The 24,187-nt window shown below is 51.0% G+C and overlaps 1 protein-coding gene across 4 annotated transcripts in view; it reads left to right on the forward strand.

The window, feature by feature from the left end:
- Positions 1–1,047: 1,047 nt before the first annotated feature.
- The window catches only part of IFT54 (intraflagellar transport 54), a 52,065-nt gene continuing 28,925 nt past the window's right edge, over positions 1,048–24,187 (forward strand). The window contains exons 1-10 of one of the 4 annotated variants that reach the window (XM_074315959.2): positions 1,048–1,805; positions 4,666–4,734; positions 5,153–5,314; positions 7,033–7,176; positions 7,280–7,684; positions 9,720–9,791; positions 10,746–10,821; positions 20,827–20,847; positions 22,293–22,377; positions 22,767–22,850. In XM_074315959.2, coding sequence (XP_074172060.2) covers positions 1,683–1,805; positions 4,666–4,734; positions 5,153–5,314; positions 7,033–7,176; positions 7,280–7,684; positions 9,720–9,791; positions 10,746–10,821; positions 20,827–20,847; positions 22,293–22,377; positions 22,767–22,850 — 1,241 coding nt within the window. In that variant the 5' untranslated portion in view covers positions 1,048–1,682. The remainder of the gene's footprint in view (positions 1,806–4,665; positions 4,735–5,152; positions 5,315–7,032; positions 7,177–7,279; positions 7,685–9,719; positions 9,792–10,745; positions 10,822–20,826; positions 20,848–22,292; positions 22,378–22,766; positions 22,851–24,187) is intronic. The other 3 variants (XM_074315962.2, XM_074315957.2, XM_074315953.2) reach the window with 3 other exon arrangements.

Genomic DNA, 24,187 nt, shown 5'->3' on the forward strand with positions numbered 1-24,187 from the left:
TAAAAACTTATGTTCACACACAGACTGGTATGTAAATGGTCTTAGTAGTGTTATTCATAAATAACAAAAAATGGAAAGCAACCCAAATGTCCATCAACTGGTGAACAAATAAACAAAGTGTTCTATGCAATACTACTCAGCCATAAAAAGGAATGACATTAATATATGTAGCAACATGGACGAATCTCAAAATCATAAGAGAAACAAGTAAATACAAGACTACGTACTGTACGATTCCATTTATATGGAACTCTAGAAAAGGCAGAATTACAATAACAGAAACCAGATCCGTGGTTGCTTGGGTTGGGGTGGGGGAAAGAGATGGACTGCAAGTGAGCAGGAGGAAGCGTTTTAGGGCGCAGGAATGTTCTGTCTTGATTGTGGTGGTGGTAACATAATTGTATATAATCACCAAAATGCACCAGCCTGCACACTTACAATGGGTGAATTTTATTGTATGTCAATAATAAATATAAATTTTAAGTAAAAAAACTCCACACCTAGATACATCATGGGCAAGCTTATGCAAACCAACAGTGAAAAGAAGGTCTTCAAGGCAGCCAGATACACAACAGACAGAACAAAAATAACTACAGCTGACTTCTCTTTAGAAACTCTGTAATCCAGAAGGGAAGGGAGTAAAATCTTTAAAGTACCGAATGAAAGAAAACGACCAGAATTCTGCAGTTGTTGACACGATCTTTCAAATGTGAAGGTGCAATAGAGACTTTCAGACAAACGAAAGGTGAGGGCATTCATTGCCAGCTGACCTGTGCTAAAAGAATCAGTAAAGGAAGGTCTTCAGACAGGAGCCTGACACCAGATGGAAATTTCGATCTACACCAGCAACGAAGAGCATTGAGAATGGTAAAAAAAAAAAAAAAAAAAAAAAAAAGAAAAAAAAAAAAAAAGAAAAGAAAAAGTAAACCGAAGTCATAAAGGTACGCATTAGAACTAGGAGCAGAGCACACGCGTCCAGACTGCTAGCGGGCTCTCTGCAGCGCGCCTGCGCGTGGTGGAGGGCACACAGGTGGGACGAAAGCACAGACACTTGGCACAACAGCGAGCGAGCGCTGGCGCCGCCGTTTGGCTCTCACCGCCCAGGGAGTTCGGGAGGCTGGCACACGCTGGCCCTACTTTATAGGAGCAGAAACGGAGTCTCAGAGAAGACGAGTTACTGCTGCACTTCACCAGGAAGCCACATTAAGTAACAGGATTGGGCGTTTTCTGTTCCGTGTCGTTCGAGTTAACTTAGTCCCCTCGGACTCTGTGAAACAGGCCACACACACCTGGAAGTGGCGTCGCTGTTAACCAGCCCCGGCGGTGCCCTGTAACACGCGGCGAGCACCTTCCTGCTCCCCGCGGCCGTCGGGAGGGTCCAGGGAGAAGAGGCAACCAATCCGCTCGCAGCGAGGCCGTGGGCAGGGCGACCCCGCCCCGCGTGCGCGCGCAGCGGGCGGGCAGGGGGCGGAGCGCCGCGGCGCGTCCGTTGCTAAGGCCGCGCCGCCCTGGCGACCGAGCAGTCGCGGCCCCGCGCACGCGCCCTGACCGACTCCGGTGCACTGTGGGATGGAAACCCGAACGGCGCGTCTGGGCAGGAGAGAGCGCCGGCGGCCGGGCCGGAGCGGCGGGTGAGCGGGGCTTCGACTCGGCCGGCCGGCGGGAGCGCGGGCGGCGCCGCCATGAACGCGGCAGTGGTGAAGCGGACGCAGGAGGCTCTGGGGAAGGTGATTCGGCGGCCGCCGCTGACGGAGAAGCTGCTGAGCAAGCCCCCGTTCCGCTACCTGCACGACATCATCACGGAGGTGCGTGCGGCTCCGGGTCAGGGCGCGGGTGCGGGGAGCGGGTCGGGACCGAGGGCGCGGGCGGGGTCGGGGCCGGAGTGAGGGCCAGGGGTCAGGGCCCGGGGGGTCGGGGAGCGGCCCGGGGTCGCGGCCCAGGTGCGCGTCGCGGATGAGGGTGGTGGTGCGAGCCGGTATCCGGGCCCTGGTGCGGGTCGAGGTCGGGCCCAGGTGCGGGCCGGGGCCAGAATCAGGGCTAGCGTCAGGGTCGGGGCTCACGGAGCTGGCGCAGCTCCCGCCCGGAAGCCTGGCCTGCGGCCCAAGGGGTGCCCTGGGCCCAATTCGGTGATGCCTCTGCGAGGATGTTCATCACCGTCACCCCTGCTCTTCCTGCTCGTCCATCCCTGGACCTCCTCTTCTGGGGAGTCTCCCGGCCCCTCTCAGGGAGCATTATGTCTTTCCAGCCTCCCCATGGATCTGTTGGAGCACACACTCTGTTCTGCCTGCCAGCGCTGCCTCAGGGTTCTCTTCCTTCGGTGCCTAGCACGCCCCCTCCCCTCCAGGTTTTCCTCCACAGGGCTCTGCACACTGGTCACCACATATTGGAGGTTTAATGGACACCTGTGGTTGTAGGGGAACCAGAGAGGGAAACTATAAAAGAGCAGGTTAGTATCTGCTGATAAATGGCACAGCCTGCCTTCAGTTGAGATTACTTGTTGGCTTTTCCCCAATGGAAGGTGAATTCCTCAATGACCGAGACCGTAACTGTTTTGTTGGCATGTCCCGGGTGGCACTGGGTACGGTACACAGAAGGGGCACAACAAACAGTCACTGTTGAGTGGAATCCGTCAAGGCTCCCAGTAGCTCAGGGAGGCGGCGCCTGTTCCTATGGTGCATCTCAGGTGGGTGTTGAACTTGGGAACTAGGGCGTACTGGTCGGGAGTTAGGAATCAGGCTGAGCTTGGAGATGCCGGGGCTCCTGATCTCTCCCCGTGTGGGTCCTCGAGCTTCATTTCTCACTCTTTCCAATAGGCTGGACACCTTACTCTTCCACAAACTTTGCTTTACTCATTTCTGCGATCTTAACTTAGTTTCTAATGTGTGCCTCTGTGTTAAAAACCCCAATTGTGCTGAAAACTTTCTGGAATCCCACCCACATCCCAAGGGCTGTCTGGCCTGGCCTCCTCCTCCTATAGCTAGTCCAGCACTTCCAGCTGCTCTGAACAGTGTCTGCGGAAGGGACGTGGCTGTGTGGGAGCCCGGTGGGTGCTGGGCCGCGTGCTGCGTCACCTCTGCCCTGTGCGGTAGGCAGGTAGCGTGCTCCAACCCAGGAGGGAACAGGTAGTCACCAGGACGTGGGCCTGGCCAAGCAGAGCAGCTGCCACCACAGCCTCATGCTCTCATCTTGTGCGTTGGTCCTGTGAGCCCACTGAAAGCAGAGTCAGGAAGGGAGTGGGGGGACGTGCCTCATCCCGGGGGTGGGGGTCTTGCTGTGCTCTGGGCAGACACATTCCAATGCAGTTTCAGATAATAGGTGGAGAGCCTGGTATGAAAATCTTTACTGCCCCTGAGTGTTGTAGTCAAGCCACCATCTTACTATTTCAGCTACAGCTAAACCAACTTTGCCTCTTTCATGAATCAAAGCACTGGTCTTGTGACATCAGTATCTCTTGTCACTTAAAATTATTGCTGACAATTTTAACTGCCAACGAACTGGGAAAACCTTGAAAGAAACAAGGGAAAAGTTGCCAGGAATATAAAGTGTAGGCTACTCTTAATATTCCACCTGTCTTCTCAGGAAAAATAGTAGCATAGCTCTTAATTAATTAAAAATAGCAGCACAACTCTTAAGTAGTTTGATGAGGAATGAAAGCTAGCTTAGTTCATAGCTTGCTGCAGCTTCTTCGCCTCAGAGAAGCCTGGTATTAGCATGCGACTGTCCTCGTTTCTCAACACGGCTTGCAGTGACACATATGCTTTGTATCCACCCGGGACACACACATACAGGCATACTCATCCTTACTACATACAGTGCCGTCTGACTCTTTTTTTCTGTTTCATTTGAAAACAAAAATGCTGTTGCTACCCACTGTGTTGACCTGTCACATTTTGAAAAGCTCTGGTCTGAGAGAAGCCAGGGCCCTGGCTGTGTGTGGGGGTGGGGAGGAATGAGGAAATCACCACCCCAAAAGCTAGTTTTAGGGGTCATCGGGAGGTCCAGGTTGACTGAGGGGAGAGAGCAGAAGCGATGTGGCTCCAAGCACCCCTGGCCTAGGAGGTGAAGAACAGTGGAGGAGGAAGACCTTTCCGTCCAGTGTCAGAAATCCGGCTGAGCTGTTCCTTTTCTTCCCAGAATCCAGTCTCTCCACTGGGCCTGAGTGGCCCTTGTAAGGTGCTGTCCCTGCTCTCGAACGTCTCAGGGCCTCGTGTGGTCCTTAGGCTAAGTCCGTATTCCTGAATGGCTTCGAAGGCCTTCTGGGTGAGGCCCCCACCTGACTCTGGCCGGTTCCTCCTGCCCAAAACGCCTTATGACCCCTCGAACAGGACCCTCTTGGCCCTGGACCTTTTGGGGGCTGTTTGGCCTGGCACGCTCTTCCTTGGTACCCCCTCCCCCAACTCTTCTCCTGCTCTCAGTTTAGATATGATTTCTTCTGGGACGCTCCCTGACACCCCTCACCCTCCTGAATGTGGATTTGGGACGGATCGTGTTCTCCTTTAGTGCTCTGCAAGTCTTTGTAGCGTCTACCTGTCCCCACAGCCGGCTGGGTCCTGCCCAGCGCAGGGCCTTGCGCATAGGAGACACGCGAGTCTGCTGAGCCCCTGGGTGTGGGGTTTAGTGGCTGGGGTCGCAGGGCTGACCACGGCCTCGCTTTCCCTCCTGAAGGTGATCAGGACGACTGGCTTCATGAAGGGCCTCTACACGGACGCCGAGATGAAGTCAGATAACGTGAAGGTGGGTTTCAGGGCGGTCCCACCCCTCGCCTCAATAAGTGAGGTTTCCTTTATAAACTGTGTATCGTGCTGTGCGGCAGTTATATGCTGACAATGGTGGGGATACAAAGTCGACTAATTTCAGAATTGCTGTATACCCTTTCATTTTATTTTCTCATTTTTAACAACTGTGTATCATGCTAATTTTATCCATTGAGAAATGGAATTAGTGTTTCCAAGCTTAATGCGGGTGCATCAACTAATGTTAAAAGGTTTACTGAGCTGTTTTTGTTTTGTTCTAAAGAGTCGGTGTTTCTAAATTTGACATCTAAATATAGCTTTTCACCTAAACAGGAGCTGTGTGTGCCTATTGAGCATACTGAAGATAACAGTTTTTTTGAAGTAGTTTATTATTTGTGTTTTAAATGGAAATCTTTTAGGATAAAGATGCCAAAATTAGCTTCCTTCAGAAGGCCATAGACGTGGTGGTGATGGTGTCAGGAGAGCCGTTGTCTGCAAAACCAGCCCGCATTGTGGCCGGGCACGAGCCTGAAAGGACAAACGAGCTGCTGCAGAAAATTGGGAAATGCTGTCTCAACAAGGTAATGCTGCAGCGCCAGCCCCTGAACCTGCCAGTGCTGAAGAGCGCAGGTGAGGGTGGGGGCACCTCCCAAACGTGCACACGGTGGTTTAGGAAGGAGCTCGGAATCTGATCCCACCTATCCTGGAACCCCGCCGTTTGGCGTTTCGGGCGAAGTAACATCCAAGTGTCAACACAGACACACAAGTTCTACACGCTTCCTAAAACAGGCACCTCGCGGGCTCTTGGCTCTGGGGGCAGGTGCCAGGCTTCCAGGCCCTGCGTGCCTCCTGCTCTCAGGCCTCCATTCAGGGCAGATGACTGTTTCCACCTGGGGACCAGGGGGATGAAGGCTGCTTTTCTCTTCCAGGGCTTGTGGGGCATCCCTGTTCTCCGCCTTCTTTTCCAGTCTCCGGTGTCTTCTTCCTCCCCTCTCTTGCTCCCGCCCTTCTCTGCTCCATTCCTCCCTCTCTCCTGACTATTATTTGCAGAGCTATGCTGCCTTCAAAGAAATCCTCTTTCGGTTGTACAGGGACGGGTTTGTTGTTAACACTGGAGATTGCCACAGGGGCCCCTCTCAGTAGATCCAGGTCATTGGAGAAGGTCATCCCCGGGGCCTGCCTTGCTTGTGGGAACCGAGTAGGCCCCAGAGGAGTGGAGTTGGACCTTTATCAAGGGCATAGCTAATACAGCCCTTTGGGTACCTGGTGGGCTGTGGGCCAGCGGCAACGCTGTGACGTCACCGCAGCAGTGGGGCCTGGGTGGGGAGTGGTGGCTCCCAGGAGGCCCCCGGAGAGCCTCGCCCTGGTCTGCGGCCGGCCGGCCAGCTCGCAGGCATGGAGAGCGGAAGCGGATTCCACAGGTGCACTGCTCGCTGTCCTCAAGTCCCACCTGCACTCTCCATGTTGCTCTTCTTTCTGAAAAGCAAATCTGACTCATGTCTTCCATGCCGGAGCCACTGCCAGCTTCCTGTTGCCTTGGGCTGGGGGGGCACCGCCAGCTCTGTGACCTGCTGCCACTCCCTGACCTCTAGTTCTTTTCTCATTTACCACCAGCCTGCACCACCCCGTCTCCTGTGCTGGTCATGCTCCCTTGCTTCCTGCTGCCCGTTTTCTCGGTGCCAGAGCTGCCTCCCTCCTCGCAGCTCGTCTGGCAGCAGTGGAGCGGTCGTTCTGGAGCCCTGGCCTTTCCTCTTCCCAGGCCGAACTCGGGGCCCCGCTGTGTTCCCGTAGCACTCAGGGCTCTCCCCAGTACGCAGTGTGTCCTCGGCCTGGGCCCCAGCCCTGGCAGGCAGCAGTCACCCCGTCCGCCCTGGGGGCTGACCGGAGGTGTGCCGAGGCCGAGGCCGGCGGACAGCGAGGCAGCAGAGTGATTTCTGCGTTTGCTTGAGTTGGATCATTCCTTAGGCCTCTGTGACCCTGTGGGGAGTAAGTGGTAGGTGTTCCCGGGGTGGCGGGGTCAGCTCTGCTGTCCCTGAGCGACACGTGTCTACACTTGGCAGCTGGGTCAGCCCTGAGACAGGATTTGTGTAGCGTGGGGGGGCTCAGCTGGGGACGTGGAGGGGCTGGAGGCGAGGGTGCCCAGCAGACGTGGTGACAGCCTGTCCTCAGCGCTCCACCTTCTGATCTCACTGGCAGACTCTGTTTAGTGAGCTGCCTTGCAGTGTTGCCCTTCGTATTTGTCACTTGTGCCGACCTCATTTTCACCTTGCATTTCATCTCCTCCCGTTGCGACAACAAGCTGTCAAGTGAGGACGTGGTGAAGAGAGTGTTAGCTGGCGAGAAGGGGGACGGGAAGGGAAGGACCTCGCTGACGTCCAGACCTCCGGAGGCGGACAGCAGGCCTGTGAGAGACGAGCAACCCCGGGCGCCCAAGCATCAAGAGGTGAGGTGCAAGTTGCACGTACTGGGAAGTGAAGCCCGGAGTCTGTGTGTCTTTCTGGCAAAGACATTTATAAGTGATACTGTTATTTGACTTTTCTTTTCAGGATAGAAGAAACTCTGAAAAAAACGAGAGAAGTATAAGCAGAGATCGAAAACAGAAAGAAGAATTGAAAGAAGAAAGCAAACCGAGAGAAAAGGAAAGGGACAAGGGGAAGACCAAGGAGAGTGACCGCGACCGACATAAAGACCCCGAGAGAGACAAGTGCCAGGAAGGGGAGAGAGAGCGGACCAAACCCAGGGCCAGGCGGGGCAGGGACGAGGACAGAGGCCACAGGGACCTGGACCGCGAGAGAGAGAGGAGGAGCGAGGGCGGCAAAGACAAGGAGAGGTGGAAAGACAGGGAGAAAGAGCGTGAGCGAGACAGGGAGCGGCGGAGGGGGAGAAGCGGGGAGCGTTCCCGCGACCCCGACAGGGACAAGAGCGGAGAGCACGATAAACCCGAGACAAAGGTGAGGCCCTCTGAAAACCTGTGCCTTTCACTTAGAGACGGCGGTGCTCTCAAAAGCGAATTGGGCTTTGTTAGAGTGCGGGTAGGAAAGGAGTTTTTAGTTGCCAATTTAAGGTTATGACACTCTTGGGTCCCAGTAGAAACCCAAAGAGACAGCAGCTTTTCCCAGGTGAGTTAAGGTTTGCTCTGCGCTGTGTGTGCGCGTTCGGGCATTTTCCTGACGCTTCGGAGTGGCCTGTACTGCAGTGTCGTGAGCAGTGTCACAGGCAGGCTCAGCGGTGTGTGGGCTCTTGCAGCCTGGACACGCTGTGCTTGTGGAGGACCAGGGCTCCTTCCTGCGTCAGGCATTCGCGGAGCAGCGCACTAGGACCTCGGCGTACTGTAACTACTGTAACTCTTGTTGAAGGGAAGTTTCAGGTACGTTTAGGGTTGGCCAGAGCATTCATTCGTTTCAGACAGTGTTTTCTAAGTGTGCAGTTACTCCGGGCTCACTCTGGGTAGTACAGGTGTTCTGTCAGGGCTGGTGTTCCCGGTGCCCGATCTCGTGGGGCTTCGTGTGATTGTAAAGCGCCCTGGGAAGGTCGTGGGGACCTTCTGGCCTCAGCTGCTAGAAAGGAGAAAGCCCAGGTCTGGAAAGGTTCACGGTCGTTCCAGGTGACGTGGGGCGGTGAGGGGCAAGGCCAGATTGAGCTCGCAGTGTCCTCTGGAGATGGCGTCAGTTCTGTGGCGTGCCCTGCGGGAGCCCCGCACACTGGACCTTGCTGATCAGGGCAGCGCACATCTGGTTTGGTTAGTAACTGAGGGGTTCTGCTGGGGGCTTGGGGTCTCCCATGAACCTCCTGAGTAGCGGACCCTATGGCAAATGTCACAAAAACCGGGGTTCCCTTAGGAGTTTGGGAAACAGAGACATTCTCCCTCTTTCCCCCCTATTCGAGGTCTGAGGAAAACGGTTTTCACCGACCTCGTTCTTCTGAAGCACTGGCATATTTTGGTGTCATTTACTATGCGAGGTGGCCCCGATCAGGACGGACCAGGGTGAAGGGACTGCGTTCTCGCTCAGAACTGCTTCCTTCTCCCAGGGAGATTTTGCTGGTGTAGACGGGACTGCTTCATGGGGTGGGCGTGGGTAGCACCGGGCTTGGCAGCTGTGGGCAAGGTGGGTGACCCCGGCTGTGCCAGCGCTCGCCCCGGTCACACCATCCACTCACCTCCACTTAGTTTCCATTTGGAAGTGACAACAGCCTTCTCAGCCCCGCTCTGGGCTTTGGGAAGAAAAGGTGAAACAGTAGGTGTGAAAGTGCTGTGGGAAGTCGGGAGTGGGCCACGTGTGGGGGTGAAGGCCCCAGCCTCAGATCAGAGCGCCGTCTGCGGGCACGCTGCCCTGCCACCTCTGGGGACAGCGGGGTGCACCAGGGGTTGGGGCATCCGCGCAGGGTGTCCCTTCATGATTCGGTGAGGACGCTGTGTCGTCGAGGTCGTGAACAGTCATCCTGTGCTCTTCGGAGGAAAACCCTCCCTCAGCCGTGGCATCTTTTCTCCTCATGCCGAGAATCGAGTCCAGGCGTGAGGTGGTGTTTAGTTTTCAGGTCATTTGTTTTGAGGGTGCTTTCCTGACACAGTCTGAAACCTTTGTGTGAGCAGGGCCACTCCGTTTGAAGGTGACCCACCACCCCAGGACGTAGGAGAGGGGCAGCCTTGCCCAGGTGTTGGGGTTCTGTTCAGCCCTCCCCGGTTTCCAGATGCCCTGTGCTTCACCAGGACGTTCCCGAGAAGTCTGGCTGGGCATCAGGATCCCTGTGTGGGGGGGACACTGCCTCTGAGCCCTGGCCCCCGGCCTGGCCCCTCGGGGAGTGATCTGGAAGGTCCTGGGGAATCCAGGCTGCCTGATGACATCGGAGTTGGACCTGGAGGGTGCCATGGTGCCATGTGGGAAGGGATGTCTTGCTGAGACATCTTTCATCTTGATGTGTTTTTATATGTGACAGATCTGAATAATTCTAGAATTTTAAAACAAATTTTTTTTTTTTTTTTTATAGTCATCAAGCTCAGGGGAGGTTTCTAAAAAGTTGTCTAATGGATCTTTTAAAGACTCCAAAGCTGAAACAGAGGTAAAACATAACTTTTAAAAATACCTTTAAGAGAAGCAAACCCGAGCTGCTGTGCTGGGGGCCTCTGCTGGCCCCCGAGGTGGGAGGACGCAGCGTAGGTCACACACCATAGGGCCCTATTCACATGGGTGTAAGGAGTGATTCGAATGGGTTAGCGCCTGTCACATGCGTGGGTTGTGTTGTCCTCTGGTTTCCTGTGGTGGGCCCCGGGGTTTCTCGACAGCTTTATTTGGCTGTTGAATGTGTATGATGCACAAAGACACAGGGTAGGCATTCGGAAGCCAGTGGGGGAGGAGAAAGGCACCAGGCAGTCAGGGAAAGGGAGGCCCAGCTGGAGGGACTCCTCCAAGCTCTGCCTCGTCTGGGGGACCCTGCAATGCGTTTCGAGCTGGGGTATAGCCGGGCTGAGCCCCATCGTCTCTGTGTCGGCCATCTGAGGGAAGTTAGGCTCATCCTAACTCTCATTATCTGACTTGCATGTCAGAAAGCGCATCTGGGAAGCTGCCGGGAAGAGGGACGAGGTGTGCGGTGGAGGCCGGGAGGCCAGCATGGCAGCTTGAGAGGTGGGGGGGTGGGCTCTGCTGTCTCCTCTAATTTGGGCTCAGAGCTATTTACAGATGTGTTGAAGTAATTAAGCATCTAGCAACAGACGTCGAGTCCTCTAAACTCACCTGATAGAACAGTGTTTTCCAAAGTGTGGTTGGTAGACTCTGGCCTTTTCGGGGCTGTACAAAAAGGTGGAATTCTCAATTTAGAGCGAAAGAGGGTTCCGCTTCCCTCTGATTTGCTCTCGGGTGTGGAGGGTTTAGGTGAGCCCATTGACGTCAGTTCCGCTCTGAGGTGTATGGATGCTGTTGATCTGTTTCCTCCTCTTCCTCGAGCAGAGCTTGAATAATAAATCTGCTCATTGTATCTGCGTGATGTATTAAGTTTTTTCATTCTCTTTTCTTTAAGACCGAGGTTTCTGCTAAAACATCCAAGTCAATGACGACAAAGTCATCCAAACGGCGACCCAAAACCTCGATGGAAGGTACTGTGAATTTTATAGAAGTAGCTGAAAATACGGAGATCTGTTCCTTTGCCTTAATCACGATATCTGGCAGAACAGTGGTTCTGTGGCTAGATCTGCCGATTAGGGGGAAAGAACGACTGTGTGAAAGTGATATATGTGTGTATGGCTCTCACACACGTACACACGTGTGTGAGCTCGTGACACCAGGGGCAGAGTAGCACCTCTGTCTGGAGATCTGTGTTGCAACCTAAAACATGCGATCACATTTTAAGTTTTCAGAAATTTGTATCAGTCATTCATGTTTCATTGACTCTTGTCTTTTGAGCGATAGGCGGAATCTAAACCTCATGCACGAGCATCCTGCGCTTAACACAGTTGGTTTTGTGCACTTAAAAAATAGCAGAAGTTGTCACTGGGAATTGGGCTAAAAGCTAAAAGCTGAAGCTGCCGTGAACAGGCCTGGCCTGGGCTTCGCCCAAGAACAGACCTTGTTATGAAAGACCAGTGAGAAGGGAGCGTCGGGCCAGTGGGGGCAGGAGGTGCTGTTGGAAGCCGGTGGTGTTGGAGGTTTTAATTAAGTGTAATGTTCCTTTGAATGAGCAGCAGTTTCTGACAGACCATCCTTTTCATGAATTATAAAAGTTGAAGAAATATGGCAAGAATGTAATGTTGTAATTTTTCACTTGGAAATTAAACTTGGATGGTAAGTTTCAGTCTTTCACAATAGCACGTAGTGCCTTAAGGAACACCTTTGTGCCAGAAACTTTTTCTCTCTTTTGTATGATCTCTGTGGGATGGGTTCCCAGAAGTGGGCGTGCTGGCACAGAGGGCATGGCTGCTCTAGGGTTTCAGCTGCAGTGCACCTCTGACTGTACCCTCTGCCCGCAGTGCACCTCTGACTGTACCCTCTGTCTGCAGTGCACCTCCAGCTGTACCCTCTGCCCACAGTGCACCTCTGACTGTACCCTCTGCCCACAGTGCACTCTGACTGTACCCTCTGCCCGCAGCGCACCTCCGACTGTACCCTCTGCCCACAGTGCACCTCTGACTGTACCCTCTGCCCGCAGTGCACCTCTGACTGTACCCTCTGCCCACAGTGCACCTCTGACTGTACCCTCTGCCCGCAGTGCACCTCTGACTGTACCCTCTGTCTGCAGTGCACCTCCAGCTGTACCCTCTGCCCACAGTGCACCTCTGACTGTACCCTCTGCCCACAGTGCACCTCTGACTGTACCCTCTGCCCGCAGCGCACCTCCGACTGTACCCTCTGCCCACAGTGCACCTCTGACTGTACCCTCTGTCTGCAGTGCACCTCCAGCTGTACCCTCTGCCCACACTTTCTCCAAGGTTTTAAAGATTGTGATGACGATAGATGAAAAACGGACAAGGCTGTCTCCCTCCATTTACTCATGAAACTGCACGTTTTTTTATGCCTGTTAGTAATTTTTATTGACTTCCTGTCTGTTCTTTGTCTGATCCCTTGTTGCTCTGCTGGAAGTCCCTGTCTTCTTAATTTGCACGACTTCCTTATACTTTGAGGACATCAGCTAATTTTTTAGAAAGTGTTTGTTTTTTACATTTTTTTCCCCCAGTTCATTTCTACTGATTATGTTTGGTTTCTGACTTGCCTGAGTGTTTAATTTTTATGCACTGGAAGCTGCTAGTATATTTTTTTTTTGCAGTTTGTCTAGAGTTTGAAGAGATGGAGATTTGTGTTTTGTCACACATTTTTACATTTAATCTTTTTAGTTATCTCTTTAATTTACAGTGTAAGATGAGGCTATAGATTTTATTTTTATTTTTTTCAGAATAACTCACCAGATTGTTCTTTCCCCCATTTTTTTCCTAGTCTAATTTAATAGATCCTGTTCAATTAAGTAGAAAAAGCATGGGCTTTAGGGTCACACACAACAAGTTTAAATCTATAGTCCACAGCTTGTTAATTCTGTTGGCCCTAAACAAATTGCTTGACCTGAGTCTCAATTTGCTCCTCTGTACAATGGGAGTAAGAATTCTCATTGCATTGTATTCTGGGTAGTAGTGGAAGAAATAATATGTAAAGTTCCTGAAACCTACAGGATGGCCAGTGAGTATTAGATTCCTTCCTTTGTTCTGATCTGTGCCAGAAAACAAAGAAAAAATTATCATCTTATAAAAGTATTAAAAAGAGCCAATTTTAAAAATGCTTTCTATGTACCAAGAACTTCACAAGCACTTTAAAAGGATTCTCCCATCTAATCCTCACAACAAGCCTTTTACTGTTATTATGCCCATGTGAGTGTGTGTGGACTCAATCCAAGGTTCTTCTGTTGATTTTTTGGGGTTTTCTAAGCTCATAGTCATATTGTCTGCTTTTCCTTTTTAATGCTCAGGATGTTTGCATCTGAGTTGACTGGGGAGCTTGTGCTGTGGGATCCTTTCTACGGTCTTTAACAGATTTGACTATCAGAGATTTGCAAGCTTTATGATGTGACTGAACAGCACTCTTCTTCCTTGCCTGCTAGCTGGGGCACCGACTCCCCCACGGACCCTCACACAGCCAGCCTGGCAGTGCCCCTCACATCCTGCCTCGCTCATCGGGAGCATCCTGGGAACTGTCCAGCCTCCAGAGGGTGCATGAGCCACGGAGCTTGTGTGTTCTCCTGGGGGATCAGCCCTGCGTGTACTCGAGTGTGAGGGGATTGTATGTTTTAGACATATCTGGAATCTTAAAGCCATTCTAGAACCCCTCCAGAATCCCAAGAACCTTCTGCATAAGAATATATGTGGTAACTTTTGCCTGTTCTTAAATAGTGTATTATAGCAGAGCTGATCACTTTGAGTTGGTGCTTTTTAATTCCATTTGTTTGCTAACTATGCAGCATCACATAAATTAAGTTTAATACATATTTTCGTTGTGCAATTTCATGTCAGGAAGAGGGGACTCTAGGACCAGTGAACATAGTGTTTCCCCTGAAAAAGCACGTAGCTCTTCCTGCAGTGCAGCTGAGAAGAGGCCTGGGGAAAGCAGCAGGGTGACGGGGCCGGCCCAGCGGAGGCGGCGTGATGTTGGACAGCTGACACCTTAGCGCCTGATGGGAAGGCTGCTTCCCTGTCATCACTGACCAGGTGCAGCTCTGGGTGGTGCAGCCCTGCGTGACCTGGGCCTGGGCTCCAAAGCTCCGCCTCTGGCGGGAGTGGAGCGGGGGCAGAAGAAGCCCTGCCAGGGCTGCAGGGCTGCCCAGCCACGCGCGGATTTCCTGCCAGGACAGTCACAGGCCGAGATTACCATTGGAACGTTCCTCTCTCTAGTGTGCAAGTCTTTGTGGAGTAATTAACCACGGACAGTACAATTAGAGGCAGAAGACAGGTAATTAGGAGAACACGGTGTATACACTGATGTCAGTTAGCGGTGAGTTTTTGGAGGAAAGTGAAGCCAGGAGAAGTGCATCTGAGAAGGGGACGTCTGCACAGAAAGCTGCCTGGGTGAAGACCCGCAGGGCTCCAGGAAGGGCAGATAAACTCTTCAGAAATATTAGAATTCTTGAGTCACGTTTAAGGGAGAAAATAGTGTAAGTCTGGACTCGGAGGCTGAACTCTCCTCGCGTCTACCTGTTGTTTAAATTGTGTGCCTGTAGCTGGGGTGATGCCAGCCACCTTTCCATACGCGTTTCCTCTCTGGGAACCCCCCTGAGAGGGCTGTGTGCAGTTCTGTGTCTGGGACCAGCAGGGACGGGGTGAAAGGTGACCCACGCTTTATCCCACATAGGTCACCTATGTGTCGTTTAGCTGGGTCTTCAGCACTAAGGGACGACTAAGAGGTGACTGGGCTGGAGCAGAATAAGGTTCTAGTGAAAATGCCCCTCACAGCAGCCCCATGTTGCAGCCCCACCACATCTCCTGATGGATGTCGGATTTGCAGGAGCTTTTCTCAGCTGCAGGCAGGGGTGGAGGAGGGAAGCTGCCAGGCACGGACCACAGGGTGGGCAGTGGGGCTGGGGAAAGTGGGAGCGGGAGACTCCCGTTCCGGGCAGTGGCGGTCAGTGGGAAGAATTCCACCTCTCCCGCTTACCAGCCGCCTGGCCGTGAGCGAGCCGCGTGGGTCATTCTCTGAGGCAGTTTTCTCTTTGGCACATGGGTTGAGAGGACATGAGATGATGTCCCCCAAGTGGCCGCCGGTCACAGGATGCCATCCATATGTGATCTGCTTTAGTTTACTGAGAACCCCAGTCAGGGTGAGACAGCGCTCTCTCAGATGGTACGATAGATGTAAATACACTGGAATATTTAGACGTATAGCATCACTTTGTCCATATGACCTACAGTGTGAAAGTGAAAAATCTGTATTTCGGTAGCACAGAACCCGGACTGTTGAGCTTTGCAAAGATTAGGACGGAGCATGGCGCCACCTGGTGGCCGTAAGCAGCGTCCGCTCGCTCTTTGTCCTTGGGTCCGGTCCTGGTGACCTGGCCCTTCCCTTCTCTCCCCGCCAGACTCTTCTCCCCTTGAGTGCTGCCACTGGACGTGCCCTGGGTCCCAGTGATCACCCTCACTCCAGTCACAAATGACATCTTGCCGTGGCAGTCACTTAACTTCTGGAGCGCAGGGTTTGTCCGCAGGTGTTATAGTTCCTTAATTTCTCTCCTGGGGTGTGAGTTCCAGATCCAGGGACATGGGGCCTGGCGAAGGAGCCTTTCCTCACAGTTCCCTTTCACTCCTGGCACTTCAAAGACAAACGAGCCCCTGTGGTGTAGACCGCTGGCCCTGTCTTGTCAGGGGTGTCGCGGGACAATTTGTCGGTTTTGTTGTTACTGTTCGCTGTTTCGGGTGGATTGAAGAATTCAATACGGAATTGATCAGTTTCTTGTTTAAGACATGACCTGTGTCTTCCCTCACTTGCTGTTGTAATGCGAGCTGCCTGAGAGTCCTTGTTCTATTAATATTTACAGCGGTTTGGCAGTCCGGGTTTTCCTGGCACATGAAGCCATCCATAGTTTTAGTTTGCCTGGGTTCCCTCATTTCATTTTGTTTTATTGTTTAAACTTTTTTCATTATGAAAAATACAGAAAAGTAGAAAGAATACAATGATTATAGGCCTCTCACCTACACCCAGTGGTTCTAACATTTGTCGTATTTGCTTCATCTACACTTGTATATTTTTATGAACTATGTCTTAGTATATTGAAAATGTCCTAACACTTTACCTCTAAATACTTCCCTCTAAATACTTCAGCACGCAGCTCAAAAAATAAAAAAGACGTGCTCCTACGTAGCCACAGAATTACTGTGGTGCCCAGTGGAATTCTCGGTCCTCATAGCATCTGAAACCCAGGCTGTATTCTAATTGCCTCAAAAAAGTTATTTCTTTTTTAACGCAGGATCTAGTTCAGATTAATGCACTGTATTATGATGATGATGATCTCTTTAATGTGTTTGAATTTGGAATAACCTCCTCTCTCTATCCCCTTGCCCTTTTTGTGTTCCAGCATATTGACTTCTTAGCAAGATTGTGTTGTCTTGTAGAATGTGCCACCTTCTGGATTTGTCTGATTGTTTCTCGTAGTGTCATTTAACTTACGACACCCCCCCCCCCCCCGGCCCCCTTCCCATCTTTCTGTTAGAGCTAAAGGCCCGATTAGATCTGGGTACAGTGTTTTGCACAGAACGCTAGTGGGATGGCAGGCTGCTTGTGGCTGTGTAGTGGGTTCTACATGCGGCTGGTGAGTTTCAGGGGTAGGGACTGACACACTGGCCCTCCCTGCTTTATGCACACGGCCCTCCCTGCTTTATGCACACGGCGCTCCCTGCGTTATGCACACGGCGCTCCCTGCTTTATGCACACCGTGCCACTGAACTCTACGGTAACTCCACAGGGTGGGGCGCCTGTAGCTCAGGAAGGGCAGGCGCCCGCTCCAGGTGCAGGTTCTCCCTAGTTACCACTGGTCCTGACAGCAGATTGTGCTAATGCACCGACTTTTTTGCCAGTTCATAGTAATTTTAATGTTTTATGATTGCATTATTCTTAAGCTATCATTTGGCAAATTGGTTAACCTGCTCTGTATGAGTAAGAATTGATTGTAGTAGTATTAGTGAATATATGGCCTTTTTATGTTCTTTCTATTTGTGTGAATTGGGACTTAGTAAAGCGTTCTTAATTAAGAATACCCGCAGAACTTTGAAAAGATAAAATTGTGCAGTGTCATTGGTCTCCTTGAACTGCAGAAAAAAATAATACATTTGTATTAATAATTTACTTATTGTGCTAGTGGGTTTTGTAGAGTATGGAAAAGGTTTGACACTTTTAAATAAAATAGAACTTCAAATTATTGGAGTGTTTTCTTCTAAGATTGGAATAGTTACCAAGCTGATAATTATTTTATTTTTACATTTGTTTGTTTTGGAACTTAATATTTCAAATTGATTCTTTGGCTGCCCTCTGTAAGGTATCATAAATACACACATTGACCCACAGCATGTAAGTCTGCATCATTTTGTTTTTTAATTGAAGTTTATTGTGGTGACAATTGTTACATCATTTTTATAGATTGAGAAAAAATATCCTTAGAAAATTGTTATATACTCGTATTTTATGTAATTCTATTACATAAAATAAAACAGTCCTTTGAGAGTTAATGACAGGTTGATTCTGATAAAAAGTATTTCTTTGAATACTTTTAAGAAATTATAAGACGTGTTTCAGGAGAGGGAACATTTTTCAAATTTTATTTTTTCTCCCAGTTTCCTTTTAGACATTGGGTCCTTTAGTGATGGATCCCTTTCCAGCCTAGGGTCCTGCCACAATTCAAAGTCTGTTCCTCCAGCACCTCCCTGCCCCTCTTTTGTTTTTAATCGGAAAAGCATTTCTCAGGCAGTTCATACTGATTTCTATTTTTATAACCATCGGCACGTCAGTCAGTCATCAGCAGACAGGTATTTGGGAGCTTTCAGTATGTCTGCGTTGGCGGGGGTAGGGGTTGGGGGGCGGGGGGCCCAGGCCTGTGCCTGTGCAGAGTGGACCGGGGCCTGCACACTTCCCACTGTCCTGACCCCAGGGCCATGCCCGGACAACTGTTCTGGGCACGTGTTCTTAAAAGCCGCCTTTGGTCGTCCTTTGGAAGGAAGCCTGCACTTTCCCATGTGGGAAAGCATTGATCGGTGGGTGCTGTGATGACCCGCCTGCTGTGTAGTCTTAACGGCCCGTTTTGAACTGTTTTATGTCAGGAACAAAAGAAGGTAATACTAATTCAGCTAGTATGTCAGACGAGCATTCACCTAGTCTGTGGCGTGACAGCACTGAGCCCGTCCCAGCAGTGCCGCAGAAAGGTAAGGACGCCCCTTCCCACTGCTGCCAGGTCAGGGAGATGAGCAGCTCAGGGGTAGCATCCGCCATCTGTGGGAACCTCCCTTCTCGGGTCTGTGGCCCACGTGGGGTCCAAGCCCTTAGCCTCAGGTCAGGAGGACGTGCCCAGGGACTCCCTTCCACCTCTTTACAGAAACTAGAGTGGAATATTCTAGTCACTGATAGCGCCAGATTCTCTCCTGTGTTCCCCCCATTCTTTCTGAGCGAGATAAGGTAGCAGAGCCTGGCAGTGTCAGGAATGATCCAGAACAAGCTTCAGAATCCTGCTGGGAGGCCCGCAGGCTGAGCGCACACCTCCCGGATCTCACGTTCAGAGAAAATGCTTAAACAACATGAAACGCTGCCACTGCCACGATTTTTCTGTCTGTGACGCTCTTTTAGTGTCTTAAGTTGTACCTGGTTAGTCTCTGCTTTCAGCACAAATTTTCTCAGCATTTTAACGAAAGTTGTGGTCAAACACACATTCAGCATTTGCTGATTCAGGCCTAGAGGGGAGCAGTGCTTCCCTGCAGAGCCTGTTGTACTCCAGGAACCCCAGGAACCAGGCCGGGCATGGGCATGTTGGGATCAGGCAGCAGGGGTGTGGTCAGGTGAGGGCTGGTGTTTGTCTGTTTGCTCCAACAGGAAACATTTGTTGAAGGCTTACTGTGTGTGTCAGGCTCTAGGGCAGTGAGTGCATTAGTGAGCAGAAGTCAGACTGGAGAATGGCACCATGCAGCAGGGGGGCTGGAGGTTGTCGGGTGGAAAGGGAGAGCCTTTGCGGGGGGCACTCTGGCCACTGGAGACCCTGGGTACTGTGGAAGCGCAGAGAGCCAGCTGGGTGGAGCAGAGCATCGGGCCAGCTCCTGCCAGGCGTCTGGCTGTGTTAGGGAGTTTAGCAGCAGGAAGCCCTGGTATTTTTAGGAGTGGCTTAATCATACTTAGATGGTGTTAGTTTGAGAGGCTTAGCCAGCAGTCAGGTGGAGAGAGTGGCCTGAGCTGTGGTGTGATGGGGATGGGAGGGACAGGCAGATTCTAGAGTGGCTCACACATCTAAGGACATACACAGCCCAGCTCAGGAGAGGCCTGGACCAGGGATGACACGTGAGGGTTGCTGGCATTTAGTCGCTGGTGGGTGCCCTGCTATGGCTGCTGTCACCTGGGTCAGAGAACAGCCTGAGGGAAGAGAGGGCAGGAGAACCTGCCATGCCTGGTGTCTGGCCCTGGAACCCGGGGAAGAGGCTGAGCAGGGGCAAGGGTCCCGGGGCGGAGAGCCGGAAGGCCGCTGAGCTGTGGGGGTGCTGAGGGCTTGGGGACTGGTCCGTGATGGGTAAGAACTGCTGTGCGTACTTGTGGCCTCATGACTCAATTTCCTTGTTGTCAAGAACCCTTCTGAGCTCCTGGTGAAGCCACAGTCTGTCCCCAACACCGACGGTTCTGGGCTCGGGTCACAGCCGCTGTTCTGTGCTCTGTGCTGGGCGCACCTCCCATTAGGCACTGCACTGAGGAGCGGGTCTACTGTCACCTGCTTCTCTCTTCAGCAGCCCTCCATTGCAGGGTGGAGCCCAAGTCCCCCACCTGCCTTGTCCCCCTCTTGGGGCCTCTGAAACTGCCATGTGCACATTCTCACGCCTTGGTTCCTTTGGCCAGCACGGCTGTTTCACACCATTTTCCTACGTTCTCCAGGCCCCTCTTAACTCTACCCCCAGCCGATGCCAGGTCTGTCCTCTGCTGTGTCACTCTGTGGGGTGCGACCTCTGGGAGGTCCTGTGTTCCATGCAGCTAGGGTCCTGTAGGGCCTCCCGGTTCCCATTGCCACATAAGCTTGGTCCCCCTTCCCCAGAGCTGCCCCCTCTAGGGCACTGTTTGTGAGCTCTCTCCTGTAGTGTTCCCTAGTCAGTGGAAAGTTCTAAAGTCCTCCTGTGGACAAACGGAAGTGTCTGAGAGGCTTCTCACCCTGCGTATGCACGCGGCCAGTCCTCAGAATAACGCAGGGCCTGACTCACGAGTGTGTGTGGTTTGGAACTTCTGCTGGTGAGTTTTAAGAGTGTGATGTAGAAAGATGGTTCACCTGCGGGTGTGAATCCACCTCACCCCAACAGTGCTTCTGCTTGGGGACCTGTGTCCCCATAGGTCACATTTGTCCCCAAAAGCAGCACTTGAAGAAAAAGGATCCTGGGTGAAAAGTGCCAAGATCAGCCCATGGGGAGCTTGGGAAAATTTCTCCTAACTTAGGAGCCGGTAGCAAATCCTTACTGACAGTTATGTGAGGCAGGCTGTTGTTTGGTCTTCCCCAGAGCCGTAACAGTGGCCTGGAAGCGCCTTGGCCGCGTTCACGGCTGTCCTGTACCCTCGAATCTCCAGAGTCAGGCTCCCAGCTTCCTGGCTTTATCACCCTTTGTCTAGTCTGCCTGTTTCATTTGTCTCTGTGATACACTCTTTATATTCCTGTTTCCTGCTTTTATGCAATAACGTTTTATAACTCATGGTTTTGTTTGTTCTTTGCTTTTCTATCTTTGAAAACAAAACAGTGGGAGGAGGAAACTAGAAAAGAGGCTAAGAAGAAATGCCTCTAACAGACATCCAAAATTATGTATTATGTATTTTTCTCTAATTTTGTTTTGCTCATTTCATATACTGAGGTTTACTGACACAAAAGTGAATTTCTAATGTGCGTTTCTTTTTTTTCTTTTTCTTTTTCTTAGGTGACTCCCCTAGTGATACAGGTAAGGAGTGGTCTTAAATAAGTGTGTTTGTTATAAATTGTGTGTGTGTGTGTGTGTATGTGTGTGTGTGTATAGATGTAAACACATGTCCTCAGATTTATGTTTTACAAATTGTGTTAGTGAAAGTAATTTATTTTAAGGAAACGTAACTACACCAATTTAAGATTTAATTTACATGTTTTATGTTTCAAAAGAATACATTTCAGGATTTTTTTTTCCCAGAGTATAAAGTATATTTTCAATATTCAAATTCTGATTTATATTCATTATTTTCCAAAGTATAAAGCCCTTTTACTTTAAATAGTGGAGTAAATTTAATTATCTTAATACTTTGAACTGGTTATTTACTGATTAAATCTTTTTATCAAAGTGAAGAAAACTTTGTTCAGGGTATAAATGTAATATGGGACATGCCCAAAGTAGAAAATTTTTAAAATGTAGTAAAATATGAAGAAGAAAATGGAAAGCCTTGGTGATTCTACTGCTCATATGTTAAATGAATTTCCTTCTAGAACCCCATGCATGTATATGTAATTATTAGATACATTGTTATATTCTATTAATTACATATTAAAATGATGACGTAATTTTACACAAAAGGTTCTCATGTGTGATTAGTAAATTACCTGTTTGTCACTGTTATAAATTATGATGGGTGAATATTCTGTACGTGTATTTACACGTGTCCATTTTTTTCTTTTTTTTTTTTTTTTTAAAGATTTTATTGGGGAAGGGACAGGACTTTATTGGGGAAGAGTGTGTACTTCCAGGCCTTTTTTCCAAGTCAAGTTGTTGTCCTTTCAGTCTTAGTTGTGGAGGGCACAGCCCAGCTCCAGGTCCAGTTGCCATTGCTAGTTGCAGGGGGCACAGCCCACCATTCCTTGTGGGAGTCAAACTGGCAACCTTGTGGTTGAGAGGACACGCTCCAACCAACTGAGCCATCCGGGAGCTCAGTGGCAGCTCAGCTCAAGGTGCCGTGTTCAATTTTAGTTGCAGGGGGCGCTGCCCACCATCGCTTGCGGGACTCTAGGAATTGAACTGGCAACCTTGTGGTTGAGAGCCCGCTGGCCCATGTGGGAATCGAACCGGCAGCCTTCGGAGTTAGGAACACGGAGCTCTAACTGCCTGAGCCACTGTGCCAGCCCCTCCATTTTTTTCTTTTGGTTGTATTTCCTTTAAGTGAAATTGCTGACTTGATCGAGCTACCTTTTGAATTCTGTTTCTTGAGTAGTTGAACCAGTTTGTTTAAGGGCTTTTTCAGGGTTTAAGGGCGCTCATTTCCCCAGTCTTCAGCAGATTTAGGTATCAAATTTCTGGTTTATCTTCATCAAAACGATAGATGCAAAGTCCTCGAGTTTGCGTTTATTTACTCTGTCATCTCAAATATATATGAATCGTTTGTGTTTCTTCCTTTGTGAATTGCGGATTGGGTTGACATCATTCAGAAGGAGAAGCGGTACCTGTCGGCCACGAGAAGTCAGAGGTGTCTGAGAGTTCTGCGATCCCCAGCGAGCCTCCCTCCCGCATCCGGTGCGTGCATGCAGCCCACACGCTCCTGCTTCTCTCTGTACCTTCTGAGTTTATCTCATGCTTGAGCGTAATTATGAGGAAATACTTGTACAAAGGAAGAAAAACCGTATCTTTAGTTTTCCTGTACCTGGGTATGTTATGTTTTAATTACTGGTAGTCATTACTTTTTATACCTTAGAATGAATGAAAATATAAGATTAAAAACATGGGTACTTTAAAATTTGTCAGGTTAATGGAATGTTCTTCATATTCTGCAGACTATGTGCTAATTATTAGTGTGTCGATGGCGGCCTGGAAATGAGTGTTGCCATGGACCCGGGTTTTCTTTTGTCCACTTTGAAATGTGTACATGTTTTATATCCTGTTGTGGTTTTTCACTCTGGGTTCAGAAGAGTCTCTCGTCCTGGGAGTGCAAGACCCGCGCCTCCCCGGGTGAAGCGGCAAGACAGCGTGGAGGTGTTAACAGCAGACAGGTGAGGGTGCTGGGGGCGGGGGGCGGGGGTCTCGTCATCGAGGCGCACACGTGCTCTCTGGGGGGCCTGGGGCTTCTCCAGGTGTGTGGGACTGTGGGCTGAATGGCAGTCGGGCCCGTGTGGGGATAGGGGTGGGGCTGAGAGTGGCAGATGGTCCTGGGGGAACTTACCATTAAGGAAAAGAAAGAGCCAGTTGGGCCCTCGCTTCAACCCATATACCTGCCTCACGTTTCAGGTCAGTGAAAGAGAAAACATAAGTATTCATGCCTGTACAATTAAATCTTAAAATATGTGGGAAAGTGTTGGGGTGTATTTCTCCAATCTCCAGATAGTGGATTTTCTAAGCATAAAAACAATGAGGGGGAAAAATAGGAAGAAAAGATTTAGAGGCTCAGCTGCACAAAAATAGAAAAGAAGAGGTTGTCAGCAAGACCTAAACAGCGTAAAGACAAGCCACAGACAGGGCTTTGGTAAGTTTACAGTCCTGCCTGCGGGACCGTGGGGTCCCGAGAGTACAGCGGTCGCAGGCTGGATCGGAGTGGGTAGCAGATAGAATGGGGGGCAGGGAGCCGAGGCAGCAGGTACAGACACGTTGCGAGCAGAAGCAGGGGCAGGGTCGTAGGGAGCAGGACAGAGGGCAGTGCCGGTGAGACAGCGAGCGCATTTTTCCAGTCACAGGACGATCCAGTGGGGAGGGGACTGTGGTGACCTGGGAGATGCAGGGTCAAGGGCAGTTGTTTGACAGCCCCTGAGTGGGTGAGGGGACGTGGAGGGACTGGCTTAGAGAAGACCGTGGAGCATTGGCATTCGAGTGAGATTCTGGGAGGTACGTTCTCTGCAGTTTGTTCTTGGGAGCAAAGCGTATGTGGGAGGAGGAGCAGGGGTTCAGGGGTCGGGGTGCAGTGTGAAGCCCACGGGCTACAGCAGAGGTGCTCATCTAGGGGCCACCCCACCCTTCTGGGGGGCATATTGGGACATTAAGGCCACGTCGGGACACGTTTTGTCACCTCATGGCTGGGGAAAAGGGGAGGGAAGGTTCTTGGCATCTAGCTGGGACTTGGGGCCAGGGATGCGGCTAAACAGCCTGCAGTGGACAGGCAGCCCCCCAACAGAGACCCACCACCCCGCTCAGAGGAGCCCCGTGCAGAGTGTGGAAGCTGACCCGGAGAAGCAGGGCTGGATGGCGGGGCTGCACGCAGGCACGTGGCGTGAAGTGACGAGAGTCAGTGTGCAGTGGCCAGCTGCATGGTGCTGGTGGTCAGAAGGGGGTGCTGGGATTGCGGCTGGGGGCTTCCTGTCAGTGGCAGTGACAAGCTATGACCCCAGGAGTGTGGCTG

This window comes from Rhinolophus sinicus, chromosome 17, assembly GCF_057876585.1.
Source record: "Rhinolophus sinicus isolate RSI-liver-muscle chromosome 17, RSI-T2T, whole genome shotgun sequence".
NCBI classification, from domain to species: Eukaryota; Metazoa; Chordata; class Mammalia; order Chiroptera; family Rhinolophidae; genus Rhinolophus; species Rhinolophus sinicus.